At 43.8% G+C, this 15948-nt stretch overlaps 1 protein-coding gene across 1 annotated transcript in view; it reads left to right on the forward strand.

Annotated features, from left to right (window-relative positions):
* The window catches only part of LOC119381695 (Down syndrome cell adhesion molecule homolog), a 282436-nt gene that overhangs the window by 236948 nt on the left and 29540 nt on the right, over positions 1 to 15948 (forward strand). Inside the window, 10 exon segments of the mRNA XM_037649466.2 lie at positions 4324 to 4443; positions 5945 to 6072; positions 6074 to 6119; positions 7793 to 7940; positions 8429 to 8577; positions 9378 to 9509; positions 10423 to 10505; positions 10507 to 10591; positions 13118 to 13188; positions 14102 to 14339. Of these exon segments, the coding sequence (XP_037505394.1) occupies positions 4324 to 4443; positions 5945 to 6072; positions 6074 to 6119; positions 7793 to 7940; positions 8429 to 8577; positions 9378 to 9509; positions 10423 to 10505; positions 10507 to 10591; positions 13118 to 13188; positions 14102 to 14339 (1200 nt within the window).

Here is a 15948-nt window from a genome sequence, read left to right on the forward strand (position 1 = left end):
TGAAGATCCAAACCATGTGCGCAGAGTTGCAGAGCACCCTCAGACACCGCCGACTGATTTTTTCCTGTGTGATACGTTTAACGTAGTCCCTTTTATGCTTCGTGTGCCAAAGAAAGGCCGCGAAGTCCGAAAAAAAAAGCCACGTGACGTAACGCTTGCGCACTGCTATTGAGTTGCTCTCAAGCGTCCGATAGGTGAACAAGGTATTGAAAGAAACGGTGAGAAACGGTTCTTTTTTCGCCCTAGGTGGGCACCTTTCTCAGTCTAGAAAGCTGTTGGCTAAAGCCGCGGTCTGGGCTTGGTCTACCAGACTTCGCTGACCTTTCCAAGCTCCGTGCTGTGAGCATTAGAGAGCTGTATAGTGCCGAGGACCCCTAGCCGTTGGATGCCAGCGTTCTTGTGTTCTTTTGCGCTATACCCGCTTTCTTCTGTTCGCCAGCTGCACCGAAGGAGATTACAATAGAACGCAAGAGCTTGCATACGCGAGCCGCTTGTGGGCGCTGGTACTAAATCCCTCTGTTGCGTCCAACGTTTATTCGGTGGCTTGTATAGATCCTTAGGCGTCGTCTTGATTGTTTTCCTCGCGGTGCATGCTCTATGACGCCATATCTTTGAGAGTGTCCGGTAAATCACGAAATCGGCATAGGTGTGGGAATTTTTTAAGCTACTAAAAAAACACGGTGTTTTATTTAGTTGCCCATTTCTGGAATGATTTCATGGCATTCGTACCTCTGAAGGCCTTTCCAGAACTGTGCAAACAGTCAAAAAGTGGCCGTTCTTTTTTTCTGGCCTATACGGTTCATTCTAAAATTCATTCTATAATTACATCTCTTTTTTTTTAAAGTACACTGATGGGGGCGGTCTTGTGGCTCATATTTTTTTTCACCGGTTCTTTATGCTGATTTTAAACAAGTTTGGAAACGTCCCAATTTCACCTTGCTATACTTAACACGTTTTACGAATCTGTCTGGGTTTGCTTTCTTTTTGTTCCCTCTCTCCAGGCAGCAATTAGGCGTGGTTTAAGAAGCGGCCGTTTGATAAATTGGAACGTCTTAATTAAACATCCTGCCGCAATGAGTGCTTCACAATGAAAAAGAAAACATAGTATGCATGCGTCGTTGGCCAGAGGTAATTAATTAAGCCGTTAGGCTTTCGCGGTCATTAAGAATTTTACTTCACTTTTTATCGTAGGCTTCTCTCTGATCCTTCACATAGGCCTCTTTGTATCTCGTTAACTACATAAGCGATTAGCGGGAAGGTGAATAGATTAACGAGCGCTTCATGCAATCGACTGCTTTGCTTACGCAGAGAAATGATGTGCGTTCTTGGATTCGCTTCACCTTTTTTTTATGTTTACCTGAAACTATATTTTTTTAACGCGTCTTATAGGGGCAGCTTTCGAAGTCAAGGCTTTCAATGCAGAAACGGCTTTTCTCGGTGTTGTCAACTGCCTTCGGTTTTCTTTTTAACGACGTCATCGCCTCAATACAACACAAAACACTGGCACACCTAATAACTGTAGTTGGCGTGTACACCCAGCAAGAAAAGTGGGACACTAGATTTGCAAAAAAAGCTGTCCGCTTAGGCTAGGAATATCGCCTATAAAAAAATTTCAAGCCATCAGCGGCTTTTGCAACCCATGGGAAAATTAGAATCTTCGTCTATTTGTTCCCAAAGTAGAAATATGCATTTGCCGTAAAGTCCATGTCCCATAAACTTTTGTCGCCGGGTGCACGTATAGCCGTCTGCGCTGTCACTGTATATATAGATTTTCAGGAGGTCGTGGGGCCGAATCCCGGTCACGGCGGCCGCATATCGGTGGGGGCGGAATGCTCGAAGATCGTGTACTTGGATTTATGTGCGCGTTAAAGAACATCAGATGGTCTAAATTTCCCTCCTCTCCGGTGTCCCTCATAATCATATCGTGGTTTTGGGACGTAAAACCCCAACAATTGTTGTCACTGTAGATTGCCAGGTCATAGCTCCTTTCAACACAGAAATACGCAAGGACGAAATAAATGCGAGCAAAATAGATTCACTGAGCCTACAATACGCTGTGAGACCCATCATTCCTTTGTTATTCTCGAAATGATTTCTATAAATTTCTATGTCGTTTGGAGTTAACTGCTTCATTTCGCGTTGTCAGCTTGCATTTGTACTGCGTGATGCGCCTTTCGTTGAGGTTGCCTTAAAGGTACTCTTCTTCCCTGGATAACATTCATCTCAACGCCCTGTGTTTGCATAGCTATTCGGGACAGCTTTCGCAGTACCCCATGTAGATTCTTAGTAGTCCAGGTAAAGAAAATTGCAGTCCAGTTAAAGTAGTCCAGTAAAAGAAAATTGGGGAAAGCTTTCTTTTTTACAGCGAAACTGTATACATCTCGTTGTGGAAAATTTCGTGGCGTGAACACAAAACGCCAAGCCCCTAAACCACCAACGGACCTTCGTGCTCGCGTGCTCCTCCGCTAGCAGATGCGCGCGCTCCTTGCGTTTTCTCCTCGGACGCTGAGAAAGGACATTCGGAGAGGTGGACAGACGAGCCGACGAACGCGTTCACTGTAGACTCGTGCACAACTGCAACGCCACAACTAAATTTCGACCTCTGGGTTGTTTAGGGCCGCTTTAACAATTGAAGGCAAACGATATATCTTTGCAGTCAGGCGTACCGCATAGAGCTCCGTATTCGTTTCAATAAATAAAACCACAAAACAAGCATCGAAACCGCATGATGGATAGTAAGGCGCCTGGGAAGAATGGGAACAGCCTCCCACGCGTTCCCAGTAAAGATTAGGTTAGAGCTGCTTTGCACTTCACACGAGGGCTTCGAACGGCGTCAAACGGCCCTCCCTTTTCCCTGCGTATGTTTCCCGCTTTCACATATAACAAAATGGGAAGGGGCGAAGCATGTAAGGAACTGTGTTTCAGCTTCCCTATCGTCAAACCTGTGGAGGGGCGAAGCATGCAGTGTGCGCCGGTGTTTACCACATCAAAATCACTGCTAAGGGGCGATGAGAGACGGAAGAAAAATTAGACACAGAGACCCGCAGTCCGCTTTTAGTTAACGTGCACGCTGCGAATCTTTATTGTTCAACTATGCACAAAAGAAATCTCCCACCGGCACTACATTGCTGGTCAAGATCCAGTGCCTATATATACAGGGTGGCCGGTGAACTAAAGAGACTTTACGGTGAACGGTTGTGCAGCGCGAGCAGGGGCGGTTTTTCAGTCTAGTCGGTTTTTCTTTGTTTTTTTTCAGTAAGGACACTCGCTAGCAGACGCTGCCTGCGTCGGCGTTGTCTCTCGCGGGCGAGGGCGCGTTCTCGTTCCTTGCGAGCTGGCAGTTCAGCGTTCATAGCAGAAAAAACGTTTCCATAGTCAACGCGCGCGTTCGCTCTCTCTCGCCACACGGTGAGCGTTGAGGCGGTGGCGCCCTCTCTTGCGCTCAAATAAATGGAGCAGACGACGATGCATGCCGCGACAGCAGATGACGATGCACGATGCACGCCAACACGCCGAGACGCTAAAGTGCTTCAGCCCCTGAAAGGGAGACCCGTCTAGTAACTCACTATGTTCATTGTAAGACTGCCATGGGTAGACCACGGAAATTAAAAGACACCTGAAGAACAGCGTGAATACAATGACCGACGAAAGGAACAAATTCGTCTTGCTGAAAATGGTCGAAAATTGTCACGGAACCAACCACGGTCTACAACGCGACCCCAAAGCGATTATTCTAACATTAGTCTTAACTAAAAATAAAACATGCCCCATTTGTGGTGTTTGATACAGCTTCGCTGGACGTTCACGTTCGGAAGGTGGAACGACGGCCAATAATAATTTTTTGTTATAATTTTAGAATTCTCACAAATGAAATCATAAAAACTATAAATGCTTACATACATACATACATACATACATACATACATACATACATACATACATACATACATACATACATACATACATACATACATACATACATACATACATACATACATACATACATACATGCATGCATGCATGCATACATGCATACATACATACATACATACATACATACATACATACATACATACATACATACATACATACATACATACATACATACATACATACATACATACATACATACATACATACATACATACATACATACATACATACATACATACATACATACATACAAAGCTTTCAGGAGGCCGAGCCGGCGAACTTACGGGAATGCTTTCCCGTTGTACAACAAGAACAGTGAAGCGACAATGAACGTGTGATGTAAATGAGGACACACTGCTCACTTCCCTTCCTGTGTCTATCGTTCTTCAGTGCCTCCTCGTTGGAAAGTTGCGCCGAAAGAAAAAGCCTCGGTGGTCGGTGAAAACGTTGTCATTGACTGCCAAGCAGAAGGGTCTCCTGCTCCGAGAATCTGGTGGGAGAAATCATCAGGTCAGTATAATTACACTACAACGAGCTCAGTCCCACTGAGTCGCCTCCTCTTTCTTGTCCGGTTCTACTAATGCTTGCGTCCACGTTAAACAGGCTTATCACATTAAGAGGGCTTAATTGTCACTTTTTCCCTGGCTTCATTTTCTGTTGGCTTCGTTAGGCTGTGCTTGACAAAGAAACGAATGCTCGATGCATTCCCCTTGTGTAGCGTTTCTCACTTGGTGCCTAATAAATGGTTGCCCCACTTTTTGAAGGATAATACACAGTTTATTCATTGTCTACACACGCGGGTTTACCTTCTGTGTAATATTACTATGAACTACAGCTCAAAATTAGTAAGGAAAAAAAATTAATCTGGCGTTCATAATTTCGTGTAAGGTGACTGCTGTCCCCAAGTGTGAAAACGGCCTAGATAACGAAACATTATACGAACTGTACAGCTTTCAGACAAAGAGAGGGAACGAGAGAAGTTCAAGACGGGCACTGTCTTGTACACGTATCACGAGTAAATTTTTATTTTGCGTTTATGCCAAGAAGAGTGTATTTGTTCGGCCGTTGTATGGTATCGTTCGAATTCTTTCGAGCGTTGTATTATTTAAAAAACAACTAAAATGCTTCCGTAAGAAACTTCGATTTGCAGCCCTACTGCGGAGGAACACATCTGCGTCAATTAGCATGACGCGCGTGTCCTATTGTGAAAATAGAATTTTTGCGAATTATCGCACGCCGTGATACGAAACGACCGTACGTTACATTACTGACTGATAATACGGCATTACGGCGCAACATTTTTTTTTGTTGGTTGTCTTTGTTACCACTGAAGCAATTGAAAGAAAGCGAGCCGCCTGTTGAAATGGCGGTAAACGGAATCAAACGAGGCAGCACAGAGCTTACCTACGTCTTTTAAATTAATACCTCTTGGGAAAAAAAAGATTCAATCCCGCTGTCATGACCCCCCCCCCCCCCTTTTTTTCTTCACCCTCATTCTTGTCTCTATTTCTCTCGTTTCGCGCAATGAACGTTCTTTTTATGAGCGCGCATTACTTGTTATTTCGTTCTTTATTCCTTTTCTTATTATTTTTTGGCCGCTTAGTTCTCCGTCAGTGTAGGATAGCAAACAAGGTGCAATTTAAGTCATCTTTCTGACAGTATTACTCACGCATGTTATAATTCTAATCCGATATGCATATTCGTATGCTTCAAATGTAAGGGTCTTCAGGGCTCCAGTCAAACTGCCTATAGCAGCTTTTAGCCAAGAAGACAATCCAGAATTTTCGGGTGAAATAATTATGCGATTGATTGATTGATTGATTGATTGATTGATTGATTGATTGATTGATTGATTGATTGACTGATTGATTGATTGATTGATTGATTGATTGATTGATTGATTGATTGATTGATTGATTGATTGATTGATTGTAATTCTGCCTTTGTCGTCTCTCTCGCTCACTCGTTTGATCTTGTTAACGTTTATTTCACCCTCTTCCGCCTCACACAGCTTCGCGACCGTCCGAGTACAAAGTGATCATCAGCAACTCTCACATACACGCCCTGGAAAACGGCTCGCTCATGGTGCGCGAGGCCGAGCGAAACGACAGCGGGTTCTACCTCTGTCAGGCCAGCAACTGGTGTGGGATCCGGAATAAGTAAGGTCATCGAACTGAAAGTCCACGGTGAGTGAACCTCTGAGCTCTGAATGGGCGCGATGCCGAAACTAAGACTCTAGGTAGTCGTTATCTTCCAAATCTACGTGTGCACAGAACGGGAAAACAGAGTGGGGCATTCAAAAGCGTTTGTTAAAAAAGTTCGGCAGCGTGTTACACTCTCTGTAACACTTGAAGGCGAAAGCCTCCTGCAAACTTGATAATGCATTAAGCTATACATTCGGCGACGAAGCATAGTGAGCCGCAGTTTGAGAGACTCGCATTAAGTTACCGTGACGCTCTCAGTCTATTGCATTGTACCTCCCCTTACCTCCTTGAATCTTTCTGCACATCACGTGATATTTCGCTACCTCCGGGATCGGTCCACCTTTGTCCAAGCGACAATGCAATCTGAAGTCTCCGTCAGATGCCGTCATATGATGAAGTATTGTGACGTCACAACAACGTCATGTTGATGTCATGTGATGAAGTCTTGTGACGTCGAAATGATGCCATGAAGACATTATGTGATGAAGTATTTTGACGTCGCAATCACGCCATGATGACGTCGAAAATTTCTGAGATTTGCGACATCACAACACTATGTCATCAACGACGTAGGTCCCGTAGGTTTTTGTACCACTTCATTCGCCTGCCGTGTTTCGCTTAAGGGGTGCCTTCGCCTAAAGAAACAGGACTTAAGTGCCCCCTAGTGTACACCATATAAGGTAGTATCTGGTCTCTGCCTACACGGGAGAGTGCATCTCAGCGTCGGCGTATCACTTCTTATGAGCACAATCCTATGATTTTTTTCTTATTCTAGCTGATTAACAATCTCGTATGTTAGCTTAGCTGCTACATTACAGTATGTACAATGTTATAAGTCGCGTGTACGCTGTGGCCAAGAAGAAGGCGTCAGTACCAACCGCGTCTATGATCGGAAGTAGCAGCAGTGGCGACTCTTAATGTACACAGCAGGACGAAGGCTTCTCCTAACAACCTCTGCGAGAAGATCCTCAAAACCGACGTCAGTGAGCTTTAGGAGACGTTCTTGAATCTAACTGCGCCAGATATTTTGCATGTCGTTTCGCTTTGCCGACAAAGCAAGGCAATTGTGTTCGCAAATGTTGATAATCACGGAGCCAACCGGTGACAGAAAACGCCTGCTCACCTACCAAGATATAGACCGCATCTTATGAAGGGAAGCTCTGTTGTCTCTATAACGCTTCGGCCACTCTGAGTGATTCTCTTGATGCCTTTGCATAGAACATAACAGGCAGGATTGGCCTATTTTTGTACGAGTCCATAATGATAGGTAGCGCAAATTTTATATAAAGGAGCAAACCGCTGAACAAGACATAAGCTTCCATTCACTGGCTTCCCGTTCTGTGTATTGTGTCTTTGTAGAAAATTCGCTACCTTCGGTGGTATAGCCTTTGCGTGATGCCAGAACGCGAAGGCGTTGATTACCAAATAAAATATTGTCAAGTCTTGCCAGCGTTTACTGCATTTTACCACATTCCTTGTCATTCTTGAATCGCTATTGGTGTACATTTAATACAGCTGAAATTGTAGTGACTCTTGGCATTTTCCGGCGGGTGGTCAGTGGTGATTTCCATATATGGCTGCCCACTTCGTGTGTTTTCTTTCCTAACAATCGCTTTTTATTTCTTTTTTAATCTTATTCTCCTTGTTTTCTTCAGTACCTGCTCGCTTTAAAAGCGCATTCAACTCGAAGACTCTGCAGAAAGGCAACACGGCGCATATCAAATGTGAAGTTTTCGGTGAGAAGCCGCTGACTATTGCATGGAACAAGAATGGCCAACCTCTTGGACCAAAACACGATCAGAGGTAAATATCTCTGCGAAGCAATGCCTGGTTACCGTTCTCATATTGTTTTTTTTTTCTTCACTAGATTGTACACTTGATTCAAGTTCATTCATAAATGTGCATGAGTAATCTATAAACATTGAATGAAAGTATACTAGCCAACTTTCATACAAGCCAAAGACCAGTACATTTTCGATTAAATTTAACTCTGTCAGTTGTGTTTTTCCGGTGAAGTGTTTCTTCGGAAGTGTGTAAACAACTTTATATAGGCATATTTTAACAAAGAAAATTACCCGTTGTGAGGCCTCCAATGTGGCAGGATAACCTCCCATATAAAGTATATGTGAACGCGGCATACGCCTGTGACAACGCATATTTGCTCTATCTGTGTTCTGTTTGTGCGTGATCGTTTAAAAAGCTGTCATTGAGATTAGCTGCTCCCGATTACCTTTTTTTTTCTTTCATCACATAATAACCGGTCTTCTCATGCTTCTCTCACTAAATTTCAGATACGACATTAAAACCAGCGAAAAAGAAGAGAGCCTCACGTCTCAGCTTGAAATACAAGCCGTCGACAGAAGAGACTCGGCGTTGTTTGCTTGTATAGGGAGCAATAAACACGGTCAAGATGAAACCCGGACGCAGTTGATTATACAGGGTGAGTCCTCGTCACGTACTGATGGCGCTTACCCTAAACACAAGAAAATTGACGAATGCTTTAGGAGACGGTGGAATTGGCCACTGTGATACAGACACAGTGGCCATTTAGGCAAGTTGGTTATGCATCACCGAATAGTACTGCGCAAAAGACGACGTGGACACAGGAGAAGGGTCTTGTACCCTCCTCCTGTGTCCACGTCGTCTTTTGCGCAGTAGTATTCGGTTACGCAGCAGCGTCATCATTTCATCTCAGCCGAGTTTACTGAAAGAAATCTCATCTATCCCGAGGCCAGCGCGTTTAAAGTGCGTCTGTTGAGTGCAAAAGAACTTCCTTTTGTTGTTGTTGTTGTTGTTGTTGACTAAACATTTTGTTTTAACCTGCGCAAGTGTTGTTTTGACTTTCCCCCTCTCTCACGCAACCTACGTTCCCATATTTTTACGTTTCAAATTAATAAACTATAGTTTACAAGTGCTGTAATGGCTTTGTTCATGTACCATAATGTTCTTGCAGAATGTCTATCGGATAAATTCGTTCATTCGTAGAAGAGTGAAATACCAACAAGTTAGGGTTAACGAGAAACTGCTGTCATTATTGTTTTCGGGGGAACGCCTGATTGAGCTCGAGAGTAATCACTTGCAAGAGCTGTTCTACTTTGCAATTTCTTGTTCGCGTTTCTATTGTCCATGACAGTACATCCCCGTTTTTCGCATTGTGGGTATAGCTTGGAAACATGGTAGGGATGAATGACATGTCTTTTTTCTTCTTTTCTCTTGTTTTTCTTTGTTGATGCCTTGCAGAAACCCCCGGAGCACCGTTCAACGTACGAACTTCCGATGTCACCAGCCGATCTATGGTGGTCACGTGGGACCAGCCGTACACGGGGAACAGCCACATCACAGCCTACCGGGTGCAGACCAAGACGTCAGGCAGTATGCCATTTTTCCCCCTTCAACTGAATTTCAGTTTTCGCCGCGTATCATTTTCAGTCGCGTGATTTCTTACCGCGTGTATTTGGATTTCTCACTTGTTCTCCCGTTGTGCCTTGAATCTCATTCTCGGGGCCCCGGTGTAGATACCAACTCTCACCCACGCTGTGACAGTTTATGTAGCGCAATACTACACGTAGCCGCTGGCACGATGGGAACGTACCAAACGCAGCACCGTACTACAATATGTCGCTGTAGAATACAATTAACACAACACCGTACACAGCTCAATGCAGTCAATGCAAGTGGAGAGTGCGTGCCAAAAATAACATCGCACAAAATATTTTTTGTAATCAATATTCACGGAGATGTTATTCTAGAATGTTAATGGACATAGATACGCCGGTTTTCTCGTTGTGCGAACATCGGAGCCCGTGCAGACCCTTCGCAAACAATGTCGTGCACGCGCGGTAAGTCTGGCTTCTCTGCAGTAAGACTTCTTAAAAGAAGAAGCCAGCTTTAAAGACATTTACGCTATGTTTTTGCACATTGAATTATATCAGGCAGGCCGTGGCGCAGGACGCATGAGATTATTTATCACCTGAGATTATTTATACTGCACGTTATACAAAAACGGTTATTCGATCCACAGGAATCCGCTCATGGGCTGGTTGGTAGATTTCTTGATAAAAACTAAGCTTGTGCAGCCCAAAGAAACGGAGACAAAATGGAGACATAGCGTCAGTATCTGTCATTTCTGCGTCTGCTTTTGTCTTCATTTACTTGCGCATAATTATTATACGACTATAGTGCCTGTTGTCACTCCCTACCCTTTCCTTCCCCACAAGAACGTGTGAAACTATTTCATAATCGAGCGAAGCCGCTTACGTTTTTCACAATAGGTTTTTTATTTCAGTGAAATGGAGTGGAGATATCCGAGAGAACAAGGTACAGGGAACCGTGACAACAGTGACGCTCAGAGATCTGCGACCGACGACTCCAGTACATCATTCGAATTCAAGCTGAAAATTCTTTGGGGGCTGGTGACTACAGTCAAGAAGTGCAGGTGACGACTGACGAAGAAGGTAAACCGCAAACGGCACTTCAGTACACTTTAAATGGAAAAATTTACATATTAAATTATATTTCACCCTTGGTATATACAAGTTAAATTGGCATATTTCATTTTTCATCAAACACACCCAGAGTTATAGCGCCTAGTGTAGTTGTCGCCAGGTAAATATTTATAGCATTTGTTAATATACAGTATATCGTGCTCTCTTTCTAAAGATGTATACATTCGTGCCCTTTGGGGCATATTTTGTCCATATAAAAGCTAGCCATCTCTTTGATGCCGTGAGCGACGGCATTCTTGGCAGTAGGAGAGTGCCGAGCATTCTTGGTAGGAGCGTGGTGATTGCGGAGTCTTGAAAAAAAAAATATTTAAAAAAGAAAACAAAAAGAAACAGACTGGCTGGAGGGATGACGATTACACTCCATAAAAAATCGAGTATTTGGGGAGTATTTCTGCCACACAATAATCGTCATCTGGCTTGCTCGTGTTTCCTTTCTTGAAAAACCGGCTATCGTCACTTTCCTATCAAGAATGCTATGTCACGCTGATAACGCGCGCGCCGTTCGTGACCGGGAAGTGCCGGGACCGCGGTGATAACGCGATGAAAGTATGCGAAGTGGATGACGATTATAGTGGTGTGTCTAAAAAAAAATCGAGTATTTGGGGGTGTATATCTGCCACACCACTATAATCGTCATCCACCTCGCGTACTTTCATCGCGTTATCACCGCGGTCCCGGCACTTCCCGGTCACGAACGGCGCGCGCATTATCAGCGTGACATAGCATTCTTGATAGGAAAGTGACGATAGCCGGTTTTCACGAAAGGAAACGCGAGCTAAGCCAGATGACGATTATTGTTGCGTGGCAGAAATACTCCCCAAATACTCGATTTTTTCTTAGAGTGTAGAGGGATGGGGATTACACTGAAAAAAAAAGGCGTATTTGGGGCGTCTTTCTGTCCTACAAACGCTACAAACGTAGTCATCATTAATCTCGCGAGCCTTGCGTTGTTTCGCCGCGCGCCCAGCACTTCAGGGTTACGAACGTTGCGCAGGTGTAAAAAACCGTTCTTGATGGGAAAGTGCCGAGCGCCGATATTTTTCAAGAGAGGTAATTCAAGAAAGCCAAATGACGATTACTGCGGGACAAAAACACTTCCAAAAGAGTGCAAACTGTTTTCGGAGTTTGTTGTTCGGGGACAAGACGTGCCCTTAGGAGAGTAAAACTTCTCGAATCACTCGAGTCCTAGGAATGACAGAGAGCTGAGCTAGTTGGTACGTATTCATTCTAAAAAGAGACAGGGCGTGCAAACACGGACACAAGTGGTGTCCTGTTCTCTTTCTTGTGTCCGTGTTTGCACGCCCTGACTCGAGTCCTATCGGGTTCAGTAACGATCAAAAGTGTCTCCTCCGATATTGGGGCATGATGAAGCTGACCGATTTGTTTGTATCACGTGCGGCGGCCGCTTTAATGGAAACTCAGAAGGTCAATCGACATCACCACCTCAGCTGGTCACTGGAATCCAGCAGAATCCAATCCAACCTGTCTGGAACGTAAACAAACTTCCTGTGGTGCGTAAACATGTGGTGCGATTGGCTGCTGATATCGTCGTGCATTCGTATTTCTGCTAGATTTAATTGCGTGCGGAATTGATTTCTGAGACTATTACTTTGGCTAAATAAAAGGTAACGATTTTTGCAACCCTACGCTCACATTGAGCGCCGTAACGAAACGTTGAAGTTCGCCACATGAATGTCATCGTCTTGAAGTATTTTGACTGAGAACTATTAAACCACTTCGAAAAGCAGATTTTTACAGACTTAAGTCATGCTCAATTTACCGATAGATGTGTGGCGTACTGTAACAGTTTTCTCGAGAAATGCTGTGGTAACTCGTCTCATTATTTTGGGCCGTAGCTCTGCACTGTCACTGTGTGCGCTGTTGTCACTACACTTTCACATGTATTTTTAGAGAAGAGCACAGCAATCGACAAAATTCAGCAGGCGCTACAGTTATCTGCTTGATGAATACATAGAAAATTCTAAATCTGACTAATGGTTTGAGCTGCACACCTGTATCTCCTACATCCTACTTTCAAGTGACAGCATTCAGTGTCCAGGTATTGTTACGAAATGCAAGACAGAAAAAAAAAGGGAAAAGAAAGAAAAAAAGGAGATTGTAATGTCATGCTGTAGCTTTTCAAAGGTTGTTCTCAGCCGCACTTGTTTTGATCCTGTTACCTTTCTTGCTCAGACCTTATGTTTTTGAGATGTTGATGTTCATTCGTTGTTTAAAAAATGAAAGGCTTTTGAAAATGACACAGCTCCTGTATTCTTATATGACAATGACTTTTTAGGTTTCCTGTTCTTCGATTACAACTGCAGGCGTTTTGTTGCTTTGTAATGACACCATGAAACTAAAAAGAGGAGAAGTTCACTTGCGTATGTGCACAGTATTCGCGTTGTGCATGTTTTTTTTATATTATGTTACGATAACCAGCTTATTCTAAAGACGCCACACCTTTTCTCTTTACAGCGCCTGAAGGCCCGCCGCTAAACGTCCAGGCCACACCAGTTTCCTCAACTTCTCTCAAGGTGACATGGCAGGTAATAAGAAAAGCACCATTCTTTTTTTGCATACCTTTAATTGTGTATTTCACCGAAGTGTGACTTTAGGTCTGACAACAGATTTTCGCTTCCCCGCTAAGCATGAATTTTCAAGAAGCCTTCAAATGATTGAAATATGTTTTGTTCACTATGCATGAAGTACAAGGGCAGATGACTGGCGACGATATAGTCGCTTCTCATTGACTATCTTGGTGTAATCTTTAGAGCAGAAAAACCCGCCATGGTGGTCTAGTGGTTGCGGTGCTCAACTACTGACCCGAAGGTCGTGGGATCAAATCCCGGCCACAGAGGCCGCGTTTCGATAGAGGCAAAATGCTAGAGGCCCGTGTCCTTAGATTTAGGTGCACGTTAAAGAAGTCCAGGTGGTTGAAAGTTTTGGAGCTCGACATCTCTCATGATCATATTCTGGTTTTGGGACGTAAAACCCCGACAATTATTATTTATTTAGTGCAGAAATCTGTGCACAAACAAAATTATACATTGCACAGTAAATTTTCTTCAAGCTTGTTCTGGTAACCCATTTTGCACACCTGTTAATGTGTTTTCATAATGTCTTTTGTTAAGCTTATTATGTGCATTGTTGCTGGGCTTGGGTGATTGTTACAACACTGTGCTTTAAGAAAAAGAAGTTGGTATGCTCTATACAGGGACGTTCCTAACATTTTGATGATATGGAGAAACGCCTGTAGATATTAGTGTGACATATGTAGTACTGTTAGCTTTGCCTTTTACAGTTCTCTCATTTATCTAACATGCCTTTTAAACCTAAAATGAAACGTTGAGATTGCCACTTTACTTGCTAGTGTAAGAACACTCAAGTGTGTCCAGATTTCTGGGTGGCAGGAATGACAAGAGAAGCACACGATGAACTTGTGACATGCTTTCGTCGCAGCCACCAAAAAAGGACTACCAAAATGGCCTGCTCAAGGGATACTACGTGGGCTACAAAAAGCACGGGTCCTCGGACACCTACGTCTACAAGACTGTCGACACAACGGGGAGCGTCAAAGAGGAGGTTCTGCTCACGTCACTGCAGCGCTCCACAAAGTACACAGTGCTGGTACAAGCATTCAACGAGAAAGGGACTGGCCCACCGTGCGAGGAAATCCATCTTGAAACCTTTGAGAATGGTAAGAAAGGACTTATTGTAGTACCGTAGTCACATGCCTATTGTAATGCGTGGATCGACTCATACGTGTTACTTGGGTAGCAGACACCATAATAAGCACATGTACAGTGCGTCTTTAGGAGTGGAAATTTCTATTATATTCATTTGTTTGTTAAATCCTCCATTTATTTCTCGTGAAGAAATGTTATTAAGCACTGTTGCTGGACTGGCCTCATTCTTCTTTATGCATTTAACAGAAGACTTGCTCATGGCAAACTCATGAAACTTACGGCACATCCTAACAGGAAGTTGCAGCATGCAAAGATCATTATTTTCAGTGAACAGGGACATTGCATTGCCATCTTCATAGTTTTACCTTTTCTAAGAAAGTCTGTTGTAGTGTAGATGTGCTTAAAATATTTTTTTATTACATTTAAGCCTGAGGTTCTACTGCAACAGTATTTCACTTTGGGACCCCCTACCTGTATATCCTGCTTTTCTTTCTTTTTCTTTTTTTTTCTCTGAGCATACTGCAGAAAGAGTGCCCTGTGGCTGATCAGAAGGGACTTCATTGCAGATTCCATAATTCTTATCTGCCGTACACGCTGGAGCACAGCACGGAGTAATCCTTACTTGCAGCAGGTCGTCTAGTTTACATTGATATTAAGTTCTTGTTCTCACCGAATCATCAGGATTGCTGAAATGTAATGAAATTGCTATTGTTTAAAACTTGCTTGTAAAACTTAATGAATGACTGTTTACTACCAAAATTGAACCCGTCGTTGGTGGCAGACATGATCGTCATGCAAAGAGCAAGGCTCCTGAAACATCTTTCTCGCATGTTCAGTCACTTTTGTCATTGTAACGTGTCTTTGCCGAAAGTCCCCAGGAGAAGAACAAAACACATCCTCTCTCTTCCCCATTCCCACCATGCAAATGCCTGGTCCGCAACATGCCTATTCATCAGTGCCGTTCTATCGCTGTTGTTGCCATGCCATCCTTGCTGTGTTAGCACAGTTGTCGTGGTTCATGTATGTTAGGTACCCAGTTTGTTGTCGTATACCACCATTTTTGGTTCATAGATTCCTCAGTGGCGATCGTGCTGCAGATTATGAAACACCTGCATGGCGTGAGAACAGTTGAAATTCAATACAGAACAACACGTGCCATTCTTTTCACAGGAGGCATGTTAAAGAAACAGTTAAAGGTAACATGCACGTATCTACATATGGCAGCAGTGGTCAAGTGGTTAGAGAGTGTGCCTCCAATGCAAGAGGCACTGGGTTCGATTCCCAGCATCACCAGGCACCCTGAGGTTTTTCCAATTGAGAGAGAGGTACATTGGCCTGGCACTCGGTCTTGTAGGTGCTCATATCTTGACAAGGTGGCCTCTTCGTTCTGTCCTCCCCTTTCACTCCCCTTTGCCCTCCTCCCAACACTGCTGAGCCATGCTCCCTTATGGGTTGCAGTAATAAGTGTCTTTCCTATCTTCAAACTGCTACCACTACATCAGCAGCACTTAGTGCATCCGTGGCTGATCAGTGGCGCAGCGCACTTGCACACGGCCAGACTGGTTGTGAAATGTCACTGACTGTGGTACGTGACTTCAGTTCATAGTCCAACATGCACTG

Source organism: Rhipicephalus sanguineus, chromosome 2 (genome assembly GCF_013339695.2).
Source record: "Rhipicephalus sanguineus isolate Rsan-2018 chromosome 2, BIME_Rsan_1.4, whole genome shotgun sequence".
Taxonomy (NCBI): domain Eukaryota; kingdom Metazoa; phylum Arthropoda; class Arachnida; order Ixodida; family Ixodidae; genus Rhipicephalus; species Rhipicephalus sanguineus.